Source organism: Globicephala melas, chromosome X, assembly GCF_963455315.2.
Source record: "Globicephala melas chromosome X, mGloMel1.2, whole genome shotgun sequence".
NCBI classification, from domain to species: Eukaryota; Metazoa; Chordata; class Mammalia; order Artiodactyla; family Delphinidae; genus Globicephala; species Globicephala melas.
Window position 1 is genome coordinate 11841244 of NC_083335.1, and position 17248 is coordinate 11858491.

The 17248-nt window shown below is 38.6% G+C and overlaps 1 protein-coding gene across 9 annotated transcripts in view; it reads right to left on the reverse strand.

The window, feature by feature from the left end:
- The window catches only part of ENOX2 (ecto-NOX disulfide-thiol exchanger 2), a 285173-nt gene that overhangs the window by 159716 nt on the left and 108209 nt on the right, over positions 1-17248 (reverse strand). For 7 of the 9 annotated variants that reach the window (XM_030846538.2, XM_060292814.1, XM_030846528.3 and 4 more), the window contains one exon: positions 9160-9303. The exons of the other annotated variants lie outside the window; for them this stretch is intronic. Coding sequence is in view for 3 of the 7 variants with exons in the window: in XM_060292815.1 (XP_060148798.1) it covers positions 9160-9303 (144 nt within the window). In the remaining 4 variants the exon portion in view is untranslated. The remainder of the gene's footprint in view (positions 1-9159; positions 9304-17248) is intronic. 9 annotated transcript variants of the gene reach the window in all.

Genomic DNA, 17248 nt, shown 5'->3' on the forward strand with positions numbered 1-17248 from the left:
ACATAAATATTCTAAGCTTCGGTTTTGCTGTCTATAAACAAAGAAAATGGTATCTATTTTACAGATTTGTTATGAAATTTGCTTGAGTTTATATATGTAAAACACTTGGTTATAGTGGTTGGCATACAATCAATATTTAATAAAAGCTGCTGCTCCTGTATTGTTGTTATGGAATCAAATATTCAGAAGAAAGGGACTGTAGCTAGGGAATGCCACTTGCTGAAACCTGTCTCCCCTGCAAAATAGCACATTCCATTCGAGCAGTTGGACACATCTAATGGCTTTCTGTGCCACTCTCATCAACCCTCACTCAGCACATTCCATAAAACAGCTTGCATGTGAAAGTTGCTTTTGCTTAAAATTCAAATGTAGGAGAAGCAAAATATTTTAAAGTTAATTCTATTACACAAGCAATTGCTCAATAGAAATACTACAATCTGCATGGCTTAAAGCGAATAGCTCATGTTTTCAAGGAAATTGAGATTGGAAAAAAAAAATCAAGACTGCCTCCCAACCCCTTACAAGAGGGAATTTCATCATTACAGAGTTTTATTTCAATAGATAGTAAATTGATATCAGGAAACAGAGCAAAGAAAGAGAAAACTGCAAATTAGGCAGTCACTTCTTTCTGTGTTGAAATAGCTAGAGTGGTCAACATATACAAAACCACTTTATTTGTCACCTTCTGGTCTACTGCATCACTGTCACTTTAGTTCTTAACAGAAGACTCTAGACATACTTTATCATAGAATACAGTATCCATGGTTTTGCTTTCTGTGGTGTCAGTTATCCGAGGTCAACTGCGGTCCAAAAAATATTCAATGGAATATTCCAGAAATAAACAATTCATAAGTTTTAAATTGCATGCTGTTCTGAGTAGCGTGATGAAACTTCACACTGTCCTGCTCTATCCCACCTGGGACACGAATCATCCCTTTGTCCAGTGCATCCCACCTGTAAGTTACTCAGCTGCCTAGGTTATCAGGTCAACTGTCATGGTATCAGCAGTGTTTGTGTTCAAGTAACCCTTATCTTACTTAATAATGGCCGCAAAGTGCAAGAGTAGTGATTCTGGCAGTTCGGATATTCTCTTACTGTGCCTAATTTATAAATTAAACTTTATCATAAGTATGCATGTATAGGGAAAAAACATAGTATATATGGGGATTGCTACTATCCACAGTTTCAGGCATCCATTGGGGAATCTTGGAACATACACCCTATGGAAAAGGGGGGACTACTGCACTACGAATGTCCAACATTCTGAACCACAGTGGTCTAGGTACACCTAGTTGCTCTAATGCAGTATGGGTAGCTGAGCTGGTCCTTAAGCCTGACTGCATATCGGAATCATTTGCAGTGCTTTTAAAGAACATTGATGCCCGGCTCTTCCTCAGTTTCCATTCTGATTCAACTGATTTTTGACAATAAGTTTAGAGCTATCCTGCCTGGGTTTGGATCTTATCTCCTCTACTTACTATTTGGACAAATTACTTAACTTCTCTGTATTTAAGTTTCCTTACCAGTAAAATGAGGATAATCATAGAGTTGCCATGAAAGTCGAATAAGTTAACACATTTGAAATACTTAGAACAGTGTCTGGCACACTAGTAGAAGTAGTAATAAAGTATTTTAATTATTATACTCTGGTGTCATGGAAGAGAAAGGAATACTTGTAGAGTTTGCAATCACATGTGGAATGACAATGCTAAAATGGCAGCAAAGGTGTCTGTGTTTGAAGTTCATGAAAATGAAATCTCCTCACTGTAAAGTACTACTCTGAGGCAAAATCAGATGATATAAAATTGAGTTCCATCTGGAATTTGTCTTGACTTTATACATGGAGAAGTAAAAATCTAAACGTAACACATGGTTCTAGAACAACCCTATTTATTTGTACCCTCAATGGACCATCATTGCTAGTTTCCCCTGGTTAAAAAAAATTCTAAGGATAGAAAAATCCAAAGTCATATTTATCTGCAAATAAACAGCAATGTTAGGATGGTGGGGGTTCTCTTCACACTTGGCACCATTCCATGGGGAGGAGGGAACATCCATTCTACTTGTGAGAGAGGACAAAGAGTACTAACAGAAACTTCTCTGGGCTTTCTCTCCACCCCTGCTTACTCCTTGGCACAGCAGGAGCATCGACTTATCTGATTTGTAAGATTAGAATAAAAATAAGTGCTCATTCCTGACTTAACCTCTGCATTCTGGCTCTTGGGTCAGAATGTCCTCAAGTTGACATGACCCTTTCTCTCTTATGAAGTGTGCAGAGCTTTTATTCAACCTTCAAAATAAAGACGCAGACCTACTAGAGAATGGACTTGAGGATACCAGGAGGGGGAAGGGTAAGCTGGGACAAAGTGAGAGAGAGGCATGGACATATATACACTACCAAACGTAAGGTAGATAGCTAGTGGGAAGCAGCTGCATAGCACAGGGAGATCAGCTCGGTGCTTTGTGACCACCTAGAGGGGTGGGATAGGGAGGGTGGGAGGGAGGGAGACGCAAGAGGGAAGAGATATGGGAACATATGTATATGTATAACTGATTCACTTTGTTATAAAGCAGAAACTAACACACCATTGTAAAGCAATTATACTCCAATAAAGATGTTAAAAAAAAGATCCTCTAGACAAAATTATGCAACAAAGTTTAAATAACAGATAAAACATGAGTATAAAATTTTTTCCTATTTGGATGGAGTGGCCTTAGGGTGGGCTTGGATGGGGGACACAAACTGTCCCCTGCCAAGTAAGCAGGTGTCACAAAGAGTTTCTTCTGTGATTTGCTGAGCTGCTGGAGTTCAGCTCTATAAAAGCAATTCCCTCATAGGTGTTTCCCAGACTCAAACTCCTTTTCTAGTTTGAGATCAAAGGGCCCTCCCCTGTGTGGCAGACAGAACAGATATGGGACCTCATACACCACTGGGCTAGCTTGCTATAGATCACGTAATACTACTAGCATGGGGGAAGCCAGCTCCTCTAGGTTATAGATATACTTTCTGCAATACAAATGAATCAATCACATGCCACAGTCCTAGCCAACTTGAAATGATTATAAAGATCTGGTAATAATCAGTTCTAGTTTTGCTACTAATTAATCATGTGACTTTAGAAAAGTCCCTTCTCTGGCTTTCAGTTTCTTCATTTGTGAAAATGATGGAGTTAGACAAGATTGCCTCCAACTCTAAAATACTATGATTCAACAGCTTCCACTTGCCTCTATATTACCAACACATGAGGCTGACTCACACTTAATGTCTGTGAGAGAAGAACTTATGAGGTACAATGAAGTCACAAAATCATTCCAAAACTATTCCAATTGTTGGAGCAACTTAAGAGAGACATATTTGCATTTTTCTATCTTGCCTCTTCCATGCCACCCTCAATCTCCCCTCCCCCTGACAGTCCTTTAAGATGAAAAATTTCACACTGAGTTTCTATCAGAACTGAGAAAGAAAGAAGTCAGCTTACTTTTTTGATCGTCTCATTATCAAGATAAGGTTTTATTTTTTTGAAACTGTAATCAGATAAAAATGTCCAAAGGACTAAAGAAACTGAGTAGGGCTATTAGTCTACTCATTTTCTTATTTAATTCCATCTGAAGGAACAATAGGCTCTTCTTGCCTTTGGCAATATAATAATTCAGCTGCCATGCTAGAAATACCACACACCAAGATATAAAACGGTGGCCTTTTCTCTCTTTAAAAACAATCAATGCTTTCATTTGTGGACTTCAAAGTACATGTGAAATAAAAGTCTCAGCCCTGTGAGTCTAAGGTAAATCAAAGGGCTGTAAGTGTCATAAAAAAGTTTCCTGGTTCATTGCCCTTCTTCTAGGTAAGAAAGGAAACAAAAGTACTCCCAGGCAGATGAGTGTTCATCTCATTTTTATATTTCTTTTCCAAGCAGGCTTAAACAACTTCCCCTGATAACTCATTCCAATACAGTTCTCCCTTATGTCTGACTGAACCTCTCCTTGCTGCTTTGCAGGCCTACTTCCTCTTGTTAATTTAGTCTTGGCAGTGCTGAGACTGTTCACTGTCTTTCATATTGTCGTCTCATTCTGACTTCCAGAAATTCTAAAAGAAACCTTGAGAACTGAGTTAGGGGCCTATGATCAAGTTTAGATATTACCTGGAGGTCCTTATCATATACTAACATTTCTGGTGATGCTATTCCACCTCAGTCAAAGTTATTTCTCCTCTCTGGTTATTAGTACCTCATCTGTAAAATGAAATGAATATGAAAATATGTTAAGAGAAAGAAAGAATCACAATAGTGATGCAAATTATTATTGAATTGAAGGGTCTTCCTGGAGAAGTTGAACTCTTGGGGTTCAATCATTATTGCAAATGGAAAATGGCTGAAGATCCCTCTTTTCATACTGAACTATTCATTATTCACATGAACTTTGGCAAAACTGCTTAGTATTAGGCATCACATAATTAAATGCAAACCTATCTTTCAATGCAGAGCTATGAGAGAAGACAATAGAAATAGGACTATGTCCACATCTGGATGATCATTCTGGAATTATAATTATCCCCAGGTTAGTTGCCCACTCTTCCAATGAGCTGGCACCTTCTTAGAATGCCAGTGTACCGTGATGTTGGTGCTTAAAACAGTGCATTTGGTTTTAGTCATCATCTGGTTGGCCTTGCTGACTCATGGATTCTTCCACTTTAGTGGAAGTATTTGAGAAGAGGGTTGGTATCTGTTTCTACAAATCCAGGTGGATCTCAAACCAGGAGACAGTTCGTATCTTCTGGACAGAAACTTGGCACTATGATTTGACAAGGGTTTAAAAATCTTCTACTCTTTGGCCATAGAGCATCATGTGAATAAGTGGACTAACCACAATCTTAAACAATTTGTGCAGCTGCAGCATCACCAAGGAAACATTTCCATGGGGAAAAGGTGAAATTTGAGAGCAAACACATTGAAGAATTCTGAGCTCACCTTAAGATAAAAGCTGCAAAGCAGCCAGATCCACATAGCAAGAGTTTATGGCCAAATATTGCAGTAATATCTAATCCAGGTTACAGATCTACTTCACAGAGGAATTGGGACAAGACACCCAATTCCACCTATCAGTTTCCCTTGGACACTCATGAAATTTCATCTAGTTAAGAAGAAGAGATTCCATTAGGGCCAGGTTTCACAAGCACCCAGATTCGATGTGTGGTTGCTCTAGGGATATAATCTCACAAATGTCTGGAGTCTGACCTTTAGGGACAAGTGAGGCAGTCAGTTGATCAACATTAGATACCGAGTGCCCAGTTTGTGCACAGCTCCACCCTGGGAGTGACAAGAGAATAATAGAGAATATTAAGGCAAAGGGAAAGCAATTCTTCAGCCAGATATGTGATCAACCAACAAATATTTCTTGAACATCTATTGTATGCAAGACACCGTATCTCTGCCAAAAGACATGAATAAGGGGCCCTTCCAATGAGGGGCTGATGACTAAGTTGAAAGGTTAAGACATATTACTATGAACAGATAGCCAATAGTTCAAGGTGGTCTATAATCAGTGTCAAGTGATTCATATGAATATAACAACCAAGGGGTTTCAGAGGTACAAGTGAACAATTCTAACTGGGATGATCCAGAAGGCTTCCTGGAGAAGGTAGGACTTGTACTAGATGCTGTCAATTGGATAGGATTTTGACACATGAAAGAAGAGGACAAGCATGCTAGGCAAAGGAAATGGCATGAGCAAGGTCCTGAAGTAGGCAGGCCCAGTGCCTATTTGGAGAGAGGTAGCAGACAACCTTGGCTGAAATAGAAGACTTGTTGAGAGTAGCAGAAAAGAAAGCTGCAAAGAAGGAACCATGGGATCTCAGAGTTTGAAGGGATCCTAGAGATGATCAAATCCAAGCTCTGCTTGCCTTATTCTCACACAAACACAGCTTTCCCTAGTGTGCCAGCAATGCTTAATATGCATTTTAATAATGGGTCCAGATTCCTAACATCTACAGACATAGTAATTCTGGGAGAGTAGTTAGAGAAAGGCTTTGGAGTTGGATGCCTAGTTAAACCACTTGCTAAATGTTCACCCTTGGGTAAGTTTATTTATCCTTTATTTTTTCACCTATAAATGTGGATAATAATACCCTCACTTAAAGTGGAGGTAGGAAGAAAAGGAGATAGAATGCTTGAAGGAGTCAGAAAAGGAAGAGGAATCTGCAGTGTATTGCCAAAGAAAGCAGAAGTAGAAAGAATTCAAACAAGGGGAGGTTGTTAAAAGCATGAAATAAAGCAAACAGGTCAAGGTAGTTGAGACCTGTCATAAGGCCACTAACTGTGACAATATGGAGGTCGCTGGTGACTTTTAAGAGATCAATTCTCGTATAAAAGGAGAGAGGCAGTTTGTAGAAAAAGGTGAGAAAGGAGGGGTGAGAAAGGAAGAAGAATAGAATGTAAAGGAACTGGAGCTGCAGGCACAGACCCTTCCATCATTTGTAGTGACAGAAGAGGAAGAGAGATGGTTTAGATTCAAAGGGGTCACAGGGTTGAATGATGTAATGGCTGGATGAGTATCTCAACTTACAACTGAAATGGCTGGTAGCTCCTGTAAGGACTTCTAACCCTAGCTTTCCTCCTTACCAAGAGGCAGGGAATGTGATAAAGGAAGAAGGAAGTTCCTACTCACAAAATATCTTCCCTCTTCCTTTTGTCTACAACTGCATAGGAAAAAAATACCTTTATAAAACAATCTGCCCATTTATAATACCATAAGATTGTCAGCTGAACAATTATGAGACTCCCTGTGTAGTAAAATCTCATTAATCTGGACTACACTAATTTGGAATTTGTGGTAATTTAACCTGGGCTGGAGTTACCTTTGTACTACTTACAAAGAAAGGGTTCACTAAGCAAATAGTGTTGAAAAGATTACAAGGGAGCTAATTTAGCCTGCCAGGGGCCTAGTTCACCTATCTTTAAGAACATGCTGTTTTTTAAGAACTTAGGCATATTCATTATTAGAATGCAGATTGATTCTGCTAATTATAGATGAACATAATCTACTGCTAAAATCCTATATCTGCAACAGTTACTTTGCTCTCACTGAATATGCTCATTAGAAATAAAATTGCAATTCTTTATAGTTGGTTCACAATTCAGATTTATACATACCCCCTTTCTCCACCCTCATGAGTTAACCAATGTTCAGGAGGTATTACTCTAAACCAGCACATCACTTACCATGAACACAGAGGAAAAACTAATAAGTGATCAAAAAAGGCCTCAGAGCAGCCAAAATAGATGTCTTAAAGTTGATGCCTAAAATCCTGTATATCTCTCCATAGCAGGTTCTCTCACAGCTGATTTAACTCTTACTTAACATACTAAGTTGACACACCAACTTGGAGATCTTGTTTGTTTGTTTTTTAAAGTTTGTAACTAAGAAGAAGGAGAAAAAGGGCTGTTACATGAAGGGACACTGAGAGAAACTAGAAATGACTGCACACTGCAGAAAGGAGACAGGACGTGGATAAAATGTGGCTGATGTGGCTGTAATAACTAAAAAGCCACCACAGTCTAGGACAATTTAGAGTTAAAAGGCCTATATTCCTTAGTAAACCCAGAAAACTATAATAGAATATTATAGAGCAGTACAATGACTAATGACTAAAATTTTCCCTTTAAATGATCAAGCAAAGTTTAGATTATGTTGAATATATGCCTTAAAAAGACAGATAAGTTTACACACACACATACACACACACACACGATTTGTATTCATAATGGTTAACCTAAAAATGTGAAGTGCATTGATGCTTAAAACAATGAAGTTCATAATATTATCATATAATAATAATAACAATAAAATAGCAACATTTATTAACTGATTTTTTAAGTGATGAAGTGTGTGCAGATATCAAGCTAAGCCCTTTACCTACATAATTTCATTTAACTCTACTAATAATCCTAGGAAGTTTTAGTACCATTTCTAACTTTACAGTTGAAGTGAAAGTCAGAGAGGTTAAGGAACACACCCTAGGCCACAGAGAGAGAGGTGGGACTACAACTACAACTCAGTCCAATTCCTTGGCTGTATACTATGCCTTTCCAATGCTCCAGAAAATACAGCTCTCTAAAAATCATACTTTTCTGGAGGGCTCCAGATAGCTAATGCCTTACTGTATTTTTGTTTTCCAAACTTGTATTTAATAAATATCTTGATTCATAAGCAGAAAGACCTATGATCTAAGAGTCAGGTATGATGTTGTATGTAAACATGCTCCATTTTATAAGCTGAATGTAAAAGTAATAGTAAAAAACAGAACAAAACCAAAAACTCCATGAACATGTCTATTAGGCCCACCTTAAAATCTCAGATCAGTCTCTGTAGACTACGGATTCTATTTTCAAATGAATAGCCAAGTAACAAAGAGATGAAATTTTAAAATATTAAGTGATCAGTTAAGATCTGGTCTCCCATTGTTTCCCCACTCACTCTGGAGAAATTTAACATGAGAATGGGCCAACGGAGCACGAAGGATGGGGGAATTGCAGGGGAGGCTAGAAATTCAGTTGGCTGTTATACAGGATTTAGGACAATCTGTTCATCAGCTGTTCTAAGAGAGCTATGAGGGCATAGAACACACGTGGGCATAGTGTATACTGGGGGAAACAGGGGTGGGGTGGGGACATGCAAATGTATGCAGTTATCCACATTAGGAGTACAAGTGAGGGTAGCCACCACTTGTATATACAAAGAAAGATGTATAGTGACATCATTCACTCATGTAATTCCTTATACCTAAACCAAATGTTCTTTACTCATCTCTTCTTGTCTTAAGTCTACCCATTCAAGGGCCAGCTACAAATGCCACTTCTGCTGTGAAGTGTTCCATGATGCCTAAAGCTGAATTAAACTCTTTCCCTGTTTGGGCTCCCATAGTTTTTTTTCCCTTTTACACATTTACCACAGCACTGATGATACTCTATCTTATTATTAGAGTTATTCAAGTATGTGCTTTTTCTGCCCTCTATTCTACCATGAGTTCCTTGAGGGCAGGGGACTCTTTCTCATTTCTGTAGCTCGTACAAATCATAGCACAGTGCCCACTACATACTAGTTTCTGGGACAATGTTGACTCAGTGGCACTGGCGTAAGAGAATGGATTATCGTCTAGCTTACCTGAAGGAGCATTTGTTCTCTTTCTTTTCTTGCTTGACTCCCCTCCATTCTCAATGAGGCCTTCTGTGACCAGAGGGCCACTGGTACTGCCAAACTGCAGGGGCTCGTTGTTGTTGGCAGGGTCAAAGGGCAGCTGGTTCAACCCTAAAGAAGAAAAAGAAAGCCAAAATCCAGACTCCATTAAGGACTGGGATGTCTCCAGATTTTATTATATGAGCCACTAGAGAAAACTCTCTAAATCTTAAGAGCCCAGGAATAACAGATGAATTCCTTAAAGCCAGTTGCCCTCTGCACTGTTTTATAGACTTGTTGATAAATACAGAATTAAAATATAGGCTCTTATAAGACCATGACTCTGTCATTTGTAAGATCCCTCCTGTTTCTCGGAAATTAACATTTTTGACCACAAGCTATCAATTATCTTCTACCTCCTCCTCCCTTAAAGAGATAATAGAACTCGCAAGGGGGTTATTTAGTAATTGGAGTGATGGGGAATTACAACCCAAGTTTGAGTAGGGTTAATCCCATCTTCTTCAAATGATCCCAGAGCATGGTCACTTTACTAGTAGCTGCTGCACCATATAAAATGGCAAAAGGCATTTTCTATTATCCAAGTCCTATTGGTTTCAGCCAGGGATGAGCAGAGATAGTTTCTTACTCCCCTGGCAGAGCATCTGGAATTTCAAGTGTTTCAATTAAAACTTCATGAATACCATATGACCCAGCAATCCCACTCCTGGGCATATACCCTGAGAAAACCATAATTCAAAAAGAGTCATGTACCACAATGTTCATTGCAGCTCTATTTACAATAGCCAGGACATGGAAGCAACCTAAGCGTTCATCGACCGATGAATGGATAAAGAAGATGTGGCACATATATACAATGAAATATTACTCAGCCATAAAAAGAAACGAAATTGAGTTATTTGTAGTGAGATGGATGGACCTAGAGACTGTCATACAGAGTGAAGTAAGTCAGAAAGAAAAACAAATACCGTATGCTAACACATATATATGGAATCTTAAAAAAAAAAAAGTTCTGAAGAACCTAGGGGCAGGACAGGAATAAAGACGCAGATGTAGAGAATGGACTTGAGGACACGGGGAGGGGAAAGGGTAAGCTGGGACGAAATGAGAGAGTGGCATGGACTAATATATACTGCCGAATGTAAAACAGATAGCTAGTGGGAAGCAGCCACATAACACAGGGAGATCAGCTGGGTGCTCTGTGACCACCTAGAAGGGTGGGATAGGGAGGGTGGGAGGGAGACGCAAGAGGGAGGAGATATGGGGATATATGTATATGTATAGCTGATTCACTTTGTTATAGAGCAGAAACTAACACACCATTGTAAAGCAATTATACTCCAATAAAGATGTTTAAAAAAAAACTTCATGAAATGTGGAATGAAAAGCTTTGTTAAAGTCCAAAGTTAGGTGATCTCTCCTAAGCCTTTTATCTACTACTGGTCCTCTAATCCTATCAAAAGAGGAATCAAGTTGGCCTGCTATGGCTCACTCTTTAACCCTCAATTTTTCTATGGCCCGCAGCTGTACAATTCTTAAGGTAATGTTTGTAAAATGTCAATGAAAATTTGGAATCCAGTCAGCTAAAGGTCAATCAAGTTTCAGTAAAATGAATGCTAAGGTTCTAACAAAATGGCTTTACATTCTTGTTTTATTTTGTTGTTTTTTTTGGTTTTTTTTTTTTTTTGCGGTATGCGGGCCTCTCACTGTTGTGGCCTCTCCCGTTGTGGAGCGCAGGCTCCGGACACGCAGGCTCAGCGGCCATGGCTCACGGGCCTAGCCGCTCCGCCGCATGTGGGATCTTCCTGGACCGGGGCACGAACCCGTGTCCCCTGCATCGGCAGGCGGACTCTCAACCACTGCACCACCAGGGAAGCCCTACATTCTTGTTTTTAATAAAAAATATCCCTATGCTGTTTTCAGCCCATGTAACAAATACCATTTCTTCTACAATCAGATTCCACTTGGAACACCTCCATTAAATGTCTTCTGGGACCAGTCAAACATTTTTCCTTTACATCATCTGAGTGAGTAAGTGAAAGAATGAAAACTTGCTTCTGTATCTTAAGTCAACCATTCACCATATCATATCCATGTCCTATTAAATCCCTACCATGACTAGAACTAAAGAAACAAATACTGATCACTATGTATTAGAAAACATTCAGATCATGACCAAGACTATTTTCAAAGAAGACTAGATTTTTATATAACTTGCAAATGAAGATGTTTCTTGCACCTGAGTAGTCACAGAGTCAAATGTGATTAGTGTACTATTCCAAAACTTTTCTTGGTATTTCTTTCGGCAATATCAGACTGACCAAAAAAAGTTCCACGGAAGATGGAATAGTATAGTGGAAACAATATGTGCTTTGAAGCCTGACAGATCAGGGTTCTAATCCTGGATCTGTCCTTTACTATCTGGGTAGCTTCTGGCAATTCATGTAATCGCCCTTAGTCTTAGTTTCATAATGTGTAAAAGGGGGATGATAACACTGCACAGAGCTGTTGTAAAGATAAGCAGAAAAATATATATTCTAAGTGAATTAAAACAAACTTTTCCCCTATAAGTTTGAAGTTTGTAAGCAGCTCTTCTAAGGAGGACCTCTCTCTCTCTCTCTCCCACAACTGTATCCCTGGTGCCTAGCACCATGCCTGGCACATAGTGAGTGTTGAATGAATTAATTCTCAATAGGGAGGAAGTAGGTGATGCATTCTATTAACTCATGTAGTTAGAATAAAGAATTAATGACAAAAGTTCTGATGCTGATTATATCAACATTACTTAAAATAATTCGATTTCAAATGCATCTCCATCATTTGAGTACTATACTGCAGGATGGTAAAATCTTGATCAAAAGGAATGCTCAGGGATTAGGAGGTTCTGATTAATAATGGTTAATCAGAAATTTTTTTCTTTTGCATTTGATATTTTACAGAATAATATATTAGTCCATTTTCCTGCCTTATTAAGTTGGTAACTGAGGATATTACAGAGCTTCAGAGCTATGACCTGTAAAAGGAGGCTGATAACAGTACCTAACTCATGGGACTGTTAAAAGGATTAAGTGAGATCACATATGTAGAACATTCTGCATCACATCTGGCATATAGCAGATGCTCAATAAATATTAACTGCAAATTTCCATTTCTAATTTCTAGAATTTTTGATGTACAATGTGAGATTGGTCTGAATTTGCCTTTATCCAAGGATATACCCTACTTTCATCATTGAACCTTTTTATTGCTGTTTGTACTGTTTTCTAAAAGTTGAAGGAGTCCAGGAACAAAATCTGATGAATTAAATGTATTCAGTTATAGACATTTGGCTATAATTGTTCTTCCCTTTTATTTAGTCCCAGATGGTAACTTTAGGGCTTTAGGTATTTTGCTCCCTGTACTAATGTACAGATTTTTGTTTGGCACTGAATAAAACCGAGATTTCAAGTACCTTCTGTGTATCCACCTCATAAATGATCCAAATATATGAAAATCTTGATAATTCAACACACCATCTCAGGCATTGTTTCTTATAGAAAAAGACCTCATATCAAGGAAAGAGAGACATCCCACTCAGTAAGCTGATCCATTGAATACCAATCCACATTTTATATTATCCAAGACCCAATACAGTCTCCAAAGATTTGTAGCTTGAAAACAAGAGCTATAGACATAGCAAAATTCTATGACACTAGTGCTTCCCAGCTACTTTTATTGTATTGTTTCATTCCTCCTTTAAGACAGCACTAAATCAACCAGTAAATCAGTAGGTACTTATAGGATCTTTTCTGTGTCATGTATATGTGGTCCACATTTGGAGTGCTATTTTAAGTAAAATAGCCCCATTAAAACTACCTAAATTCTAAAAGGAAAACCACCACCACTTTAATTTCAAGAATTCTTATTGCAGAAATTTCAATTATGACTTGAATATAAAATATTAGCAATTATGATATTTTAATTCTCACCCAAACTACAGAATTTACCTTTAAATCTCTTATGGAAGCTATTTCTACCATTTTTCTACTAGACATGATGGAACTATTAGATAAGGAAGATATTAAGAAAATATTAGATTAAGAAGAAACTTTTTTTTTCTGTGCCATGCAGCCCATAGCAGTGAAAGCGTGGAGTCCTAACCACTGGACCACCAGGAAATTCCCTAGGAAGAAACTTCTGAGGCTATTTAGTTGACTCTTCTATGCAAACCAGAAATCTCATCTATAGAATTCAGGACAGGCCTAAATCCAGGGGTTACTTCTTAGCCTGGGGACCATTCCTTGCTATGCTCCTAGGGATTCAGCTTGCTTTCCTTACCTTTTTTAAAACTACCACTTACTCTATTTTGAGGGTTCCTTTCATCTCCCCAAGACTGCCTGTGAAGTAGGATACATTTTGTTCAATTGTTAACTTGCTTATTGTCCCTAAAATGAGCACATGGGATGTCTAACTTTTTAAGGACTCTACTGATAATCACTGCAAGAAAAACAAATGAGGGAGTCATCAAGAATTAACAGAATAAAGAAATATTATAAAGTCTTATATATTTCCTCATATTATTTGCCCTTTTATTCCTGAGGATAAATTTAATAAAACTTTGATCCTTGCTCATTCATTTCTCCTCCCATCTTGTCCCCTCATCGCCTAACCTCACAAGATACACAGTTTGTCTAAAAGGAAGCACGAATTGTTAAAGTAAAACAGATAATAAACATTAGTGATATAGAATTCTGCTATTTCTGTATCTTATGTTCACAATTAAAGTCCATGTGGTAATGTAATCTTGTCTAAAACCAGGTTGACTGGTTTAGACAGCTGACCAGCTGTTATTTCATGTCATGTCAAAATACAGATTCTCTGACTTTATAACCCACATGAGGCCACTATAGAAAGTATGCATATTGGGGAAGGGTGAGGATGGGGTCGTTGGAGAATGACATTTATTAACCAATGGAACCAGGAGATTAAACATCTCAGAATGAAGTGTGGTTCCCAATGAATCCTCCAATCTGCAGGTCAAGGAGTTCACATGCAATGATGTCTGCCATACAGACACAAATGATTCCTGGGCTTTGAGGAAAACACTGAAGAATTTTCATGATTCTTGTGAAAGATCAATGATGTCTTTGTGCCCAGCTGCTGTAATAGTTACTGCCACAATTCACTTTACAGAGCTTTCTACTATCAGGTCAAATTAGGACTAACCTTCATGATGCAATCTAACACGTTTAATGATTGCCCCAGGTTACAGCACCAAAACATGACCCTGTGGGTCCCTGTCACTTCTTATTTGCAGCTGCAGCCCACAGACTTAAGGTGGTTCAACCTTAGCACAAAGAAACACAATTCTACTCTGGATTAGTTCTCTTTAAAAGAAAATGGTCAGGTCCTGAGAAATCTGGTAAATTCAATTCAAGGCAGCAATCTCCAGACAGACATTCATGTTGAAAAAATAGAATGTCAGTTTTTGGCAAAAGGAACTTTATAGCTAATTTGTGTATAAAACAAATTTCTGTAACCCGAGTCCTATTTTCCAATTGACTTTAGTTTAAAATCAGATATGGGACTCCATGGTAAAGAAGGTCTCCAAATTAGTTTTTAATTCAAAACTCTTGAAGTAAGGGGTTAGAATAATAGCCAAGCCCTTGATGTGCTGGCAGGTGCTTTTGTAGGATTTATCCATCCTTGGGAGCCCCTCCTCCTTCCTCAGTCCTGGCCTGAAAACCCCTGACTCCACATTTTTAGTTCTCACTACCCAGCAATTCCACCTGCTACTTCTGAGAGAATATTTACAATTTCTAAAAAGAGCTGAACTGCAGTATCACTCTCCAGCCACAGGGGTTAGTAGCCAAAACAAATGAACATTTCTCAGTTCCAGGTCTTAGCTGATGTCAAACAAATGAAACCTACTTTGTCAATTTTGAGGGTTCAATATTCTGTATAACTGATTTAGCTGAAGCAAGGGTAACTGTAAAAGATTAATGGGTGAGTGAAGGGAACGGGGAAGTGATCAGAAAGAAAAGGGCCAAAGTCTTCTTTTACTAAGGAGCTTGCTTGAATGGTGGTGAGCATAAGAATTTTCAGAGCCAAAATGATGCTTAAGTCACCTTTTTCAAGGTGTGATACAGGTCACAGGTGGATTTTCATTGACAGTGATCCTACAGCAACTTTTAATGACTTCCCAAACTACTTGGTCAGGCATTCAAGTCCTTCCTAATAAGGCCCCACCATTCTGAGCCTTGTCTTCTACTATGCTCCAGCTTGTGCTCTACTTCAATACTTCCTGAACTTCAATGTGCACACATGTTCCCCGGGAATCTTGTTAAAATGCAGATTTTGAGTCAATAAGTCTGGGTTGTGTTCTGCTTTTCTAACAAGTTCCCAGGTGATGCTGACCCTGCTGGTGTGGGGAATCGTACTTTAGGTAAAAAAAGCTGACACTCTAGCAAAATGGGACTACCTAGCATTCACTGAATCATTCCAGTACTTTCCTACTTCCACAGCTTTGGCTCACGCTATTCCTCCACTTACTTCTTGATTTCCAGCCTTCAAAAGACTATCTTTCCTTTAGAGTTTATCTCAGATGTTATTTCCTTCATGATGCCTTCCCTTATCCACCTCCACCCAACCCAATACATACACAGCAGTGGAGCAGGGCCACCAGGGGAACTACCATTCATTGACTGTTCAGAATGTGTCCTGCCTTATATTCATTATCCCACTATTTTATTTTCTAGTTATTTGCCCCATTTACAACAAAGAAAGGTAAATTTATAGAATTTAAATTTCCCAGGGTCACACAGCTAATAAGCACTATTACTAATAAACACCATTCTGGCCTTCCTCAGATCTTAATCTGTACTTTTCCTATGCCTTTCAGAGCATGCCTTGTGTTATAGTTCTTTGAGTATTTGTCTTATTCTCCCTTCCCTCCTGCCTTAGCCCATCACCACTAAGTTGTAAACTCCCTGAGGACAGACTTTATGTCCCAGTCATTTAAAAAATCTGTCCTCCAAGATGCCTGGCATGGTGCCTTGTACAATATTATAAGCACTCCAGACATGTGTATAGAACTGAACTCAGCTACAACTTTGGGTATAATAGTTGTGTTCCCCATCCCAGATGTCAACCAACTTGCTGCTGGGGCTGTTATGAAGGGAGAAGGAAATATGGTTTGGGGGGTTCCTTCAGCATTCCTGGTATCCCCTCTATCCTAGGATCCCCAAAGACTCTTTGGGGAGTGGTGGTAGACTATCATACACTGTACCCCTGACTATGACTCTGCATAACTTCACTATCCCTTTCCAAGAAGCGAAGCAGTCCTTCTACTGACTAAGACCTTTCTATAAGAAAACACTATAAAAGAAATCCCATATATGGATCTTCTCCTAATACGTCTACGGACACCAGGTTACAGATTCCTGCTTTACAAACTACAATCAAGAAAAGGCAATCCCTAGAGATGTACCATCCAACACAGTAGCCATTAGACAGATGAAGCCATTTAAATCTAAGTTTAAATGAATTAAAATAAAATAAAATAAAAAGTTCAGTTCCTCAGTTGCACTAGCCACATTTCAAGTGCTCGGCAGCCACATATGGCTAGTGGCTACTGTATTGGACAGCACAGTATAAAGTATTTCCATCATCACAGAAAATCTTATAAGTTGCTCTAGAGTCAGACCTGGATTCAAACCCATATCTGCCACTTACTAGGTGTGCCACTTACGAGGTGTATAAAACAAGTCACTTGATTTCTCTGAGATTGTTTCTGTACTGCAGAATGGGGATGATAATGACACCCCTTATAGGGAAGTGAAGAAAATTAAATGAGAGAATGTATGTCTAAGGTCTATCATATATCAGACACTAAATAAGTGTTAGCTCCCTTCTTCTAACTCAGTTGGGGATTTATATGTATTTGTCCAAAAATGGATTAAGAAAATTTGAATAGTGTGGCTCCTTAGGCCCCCACACTATATCCTATTTATGGCTTAGAAGATGTTAGCTTTGCATTCATTTTATAGTCCTGTTTTTCAGATAATACACAGCCATCAAG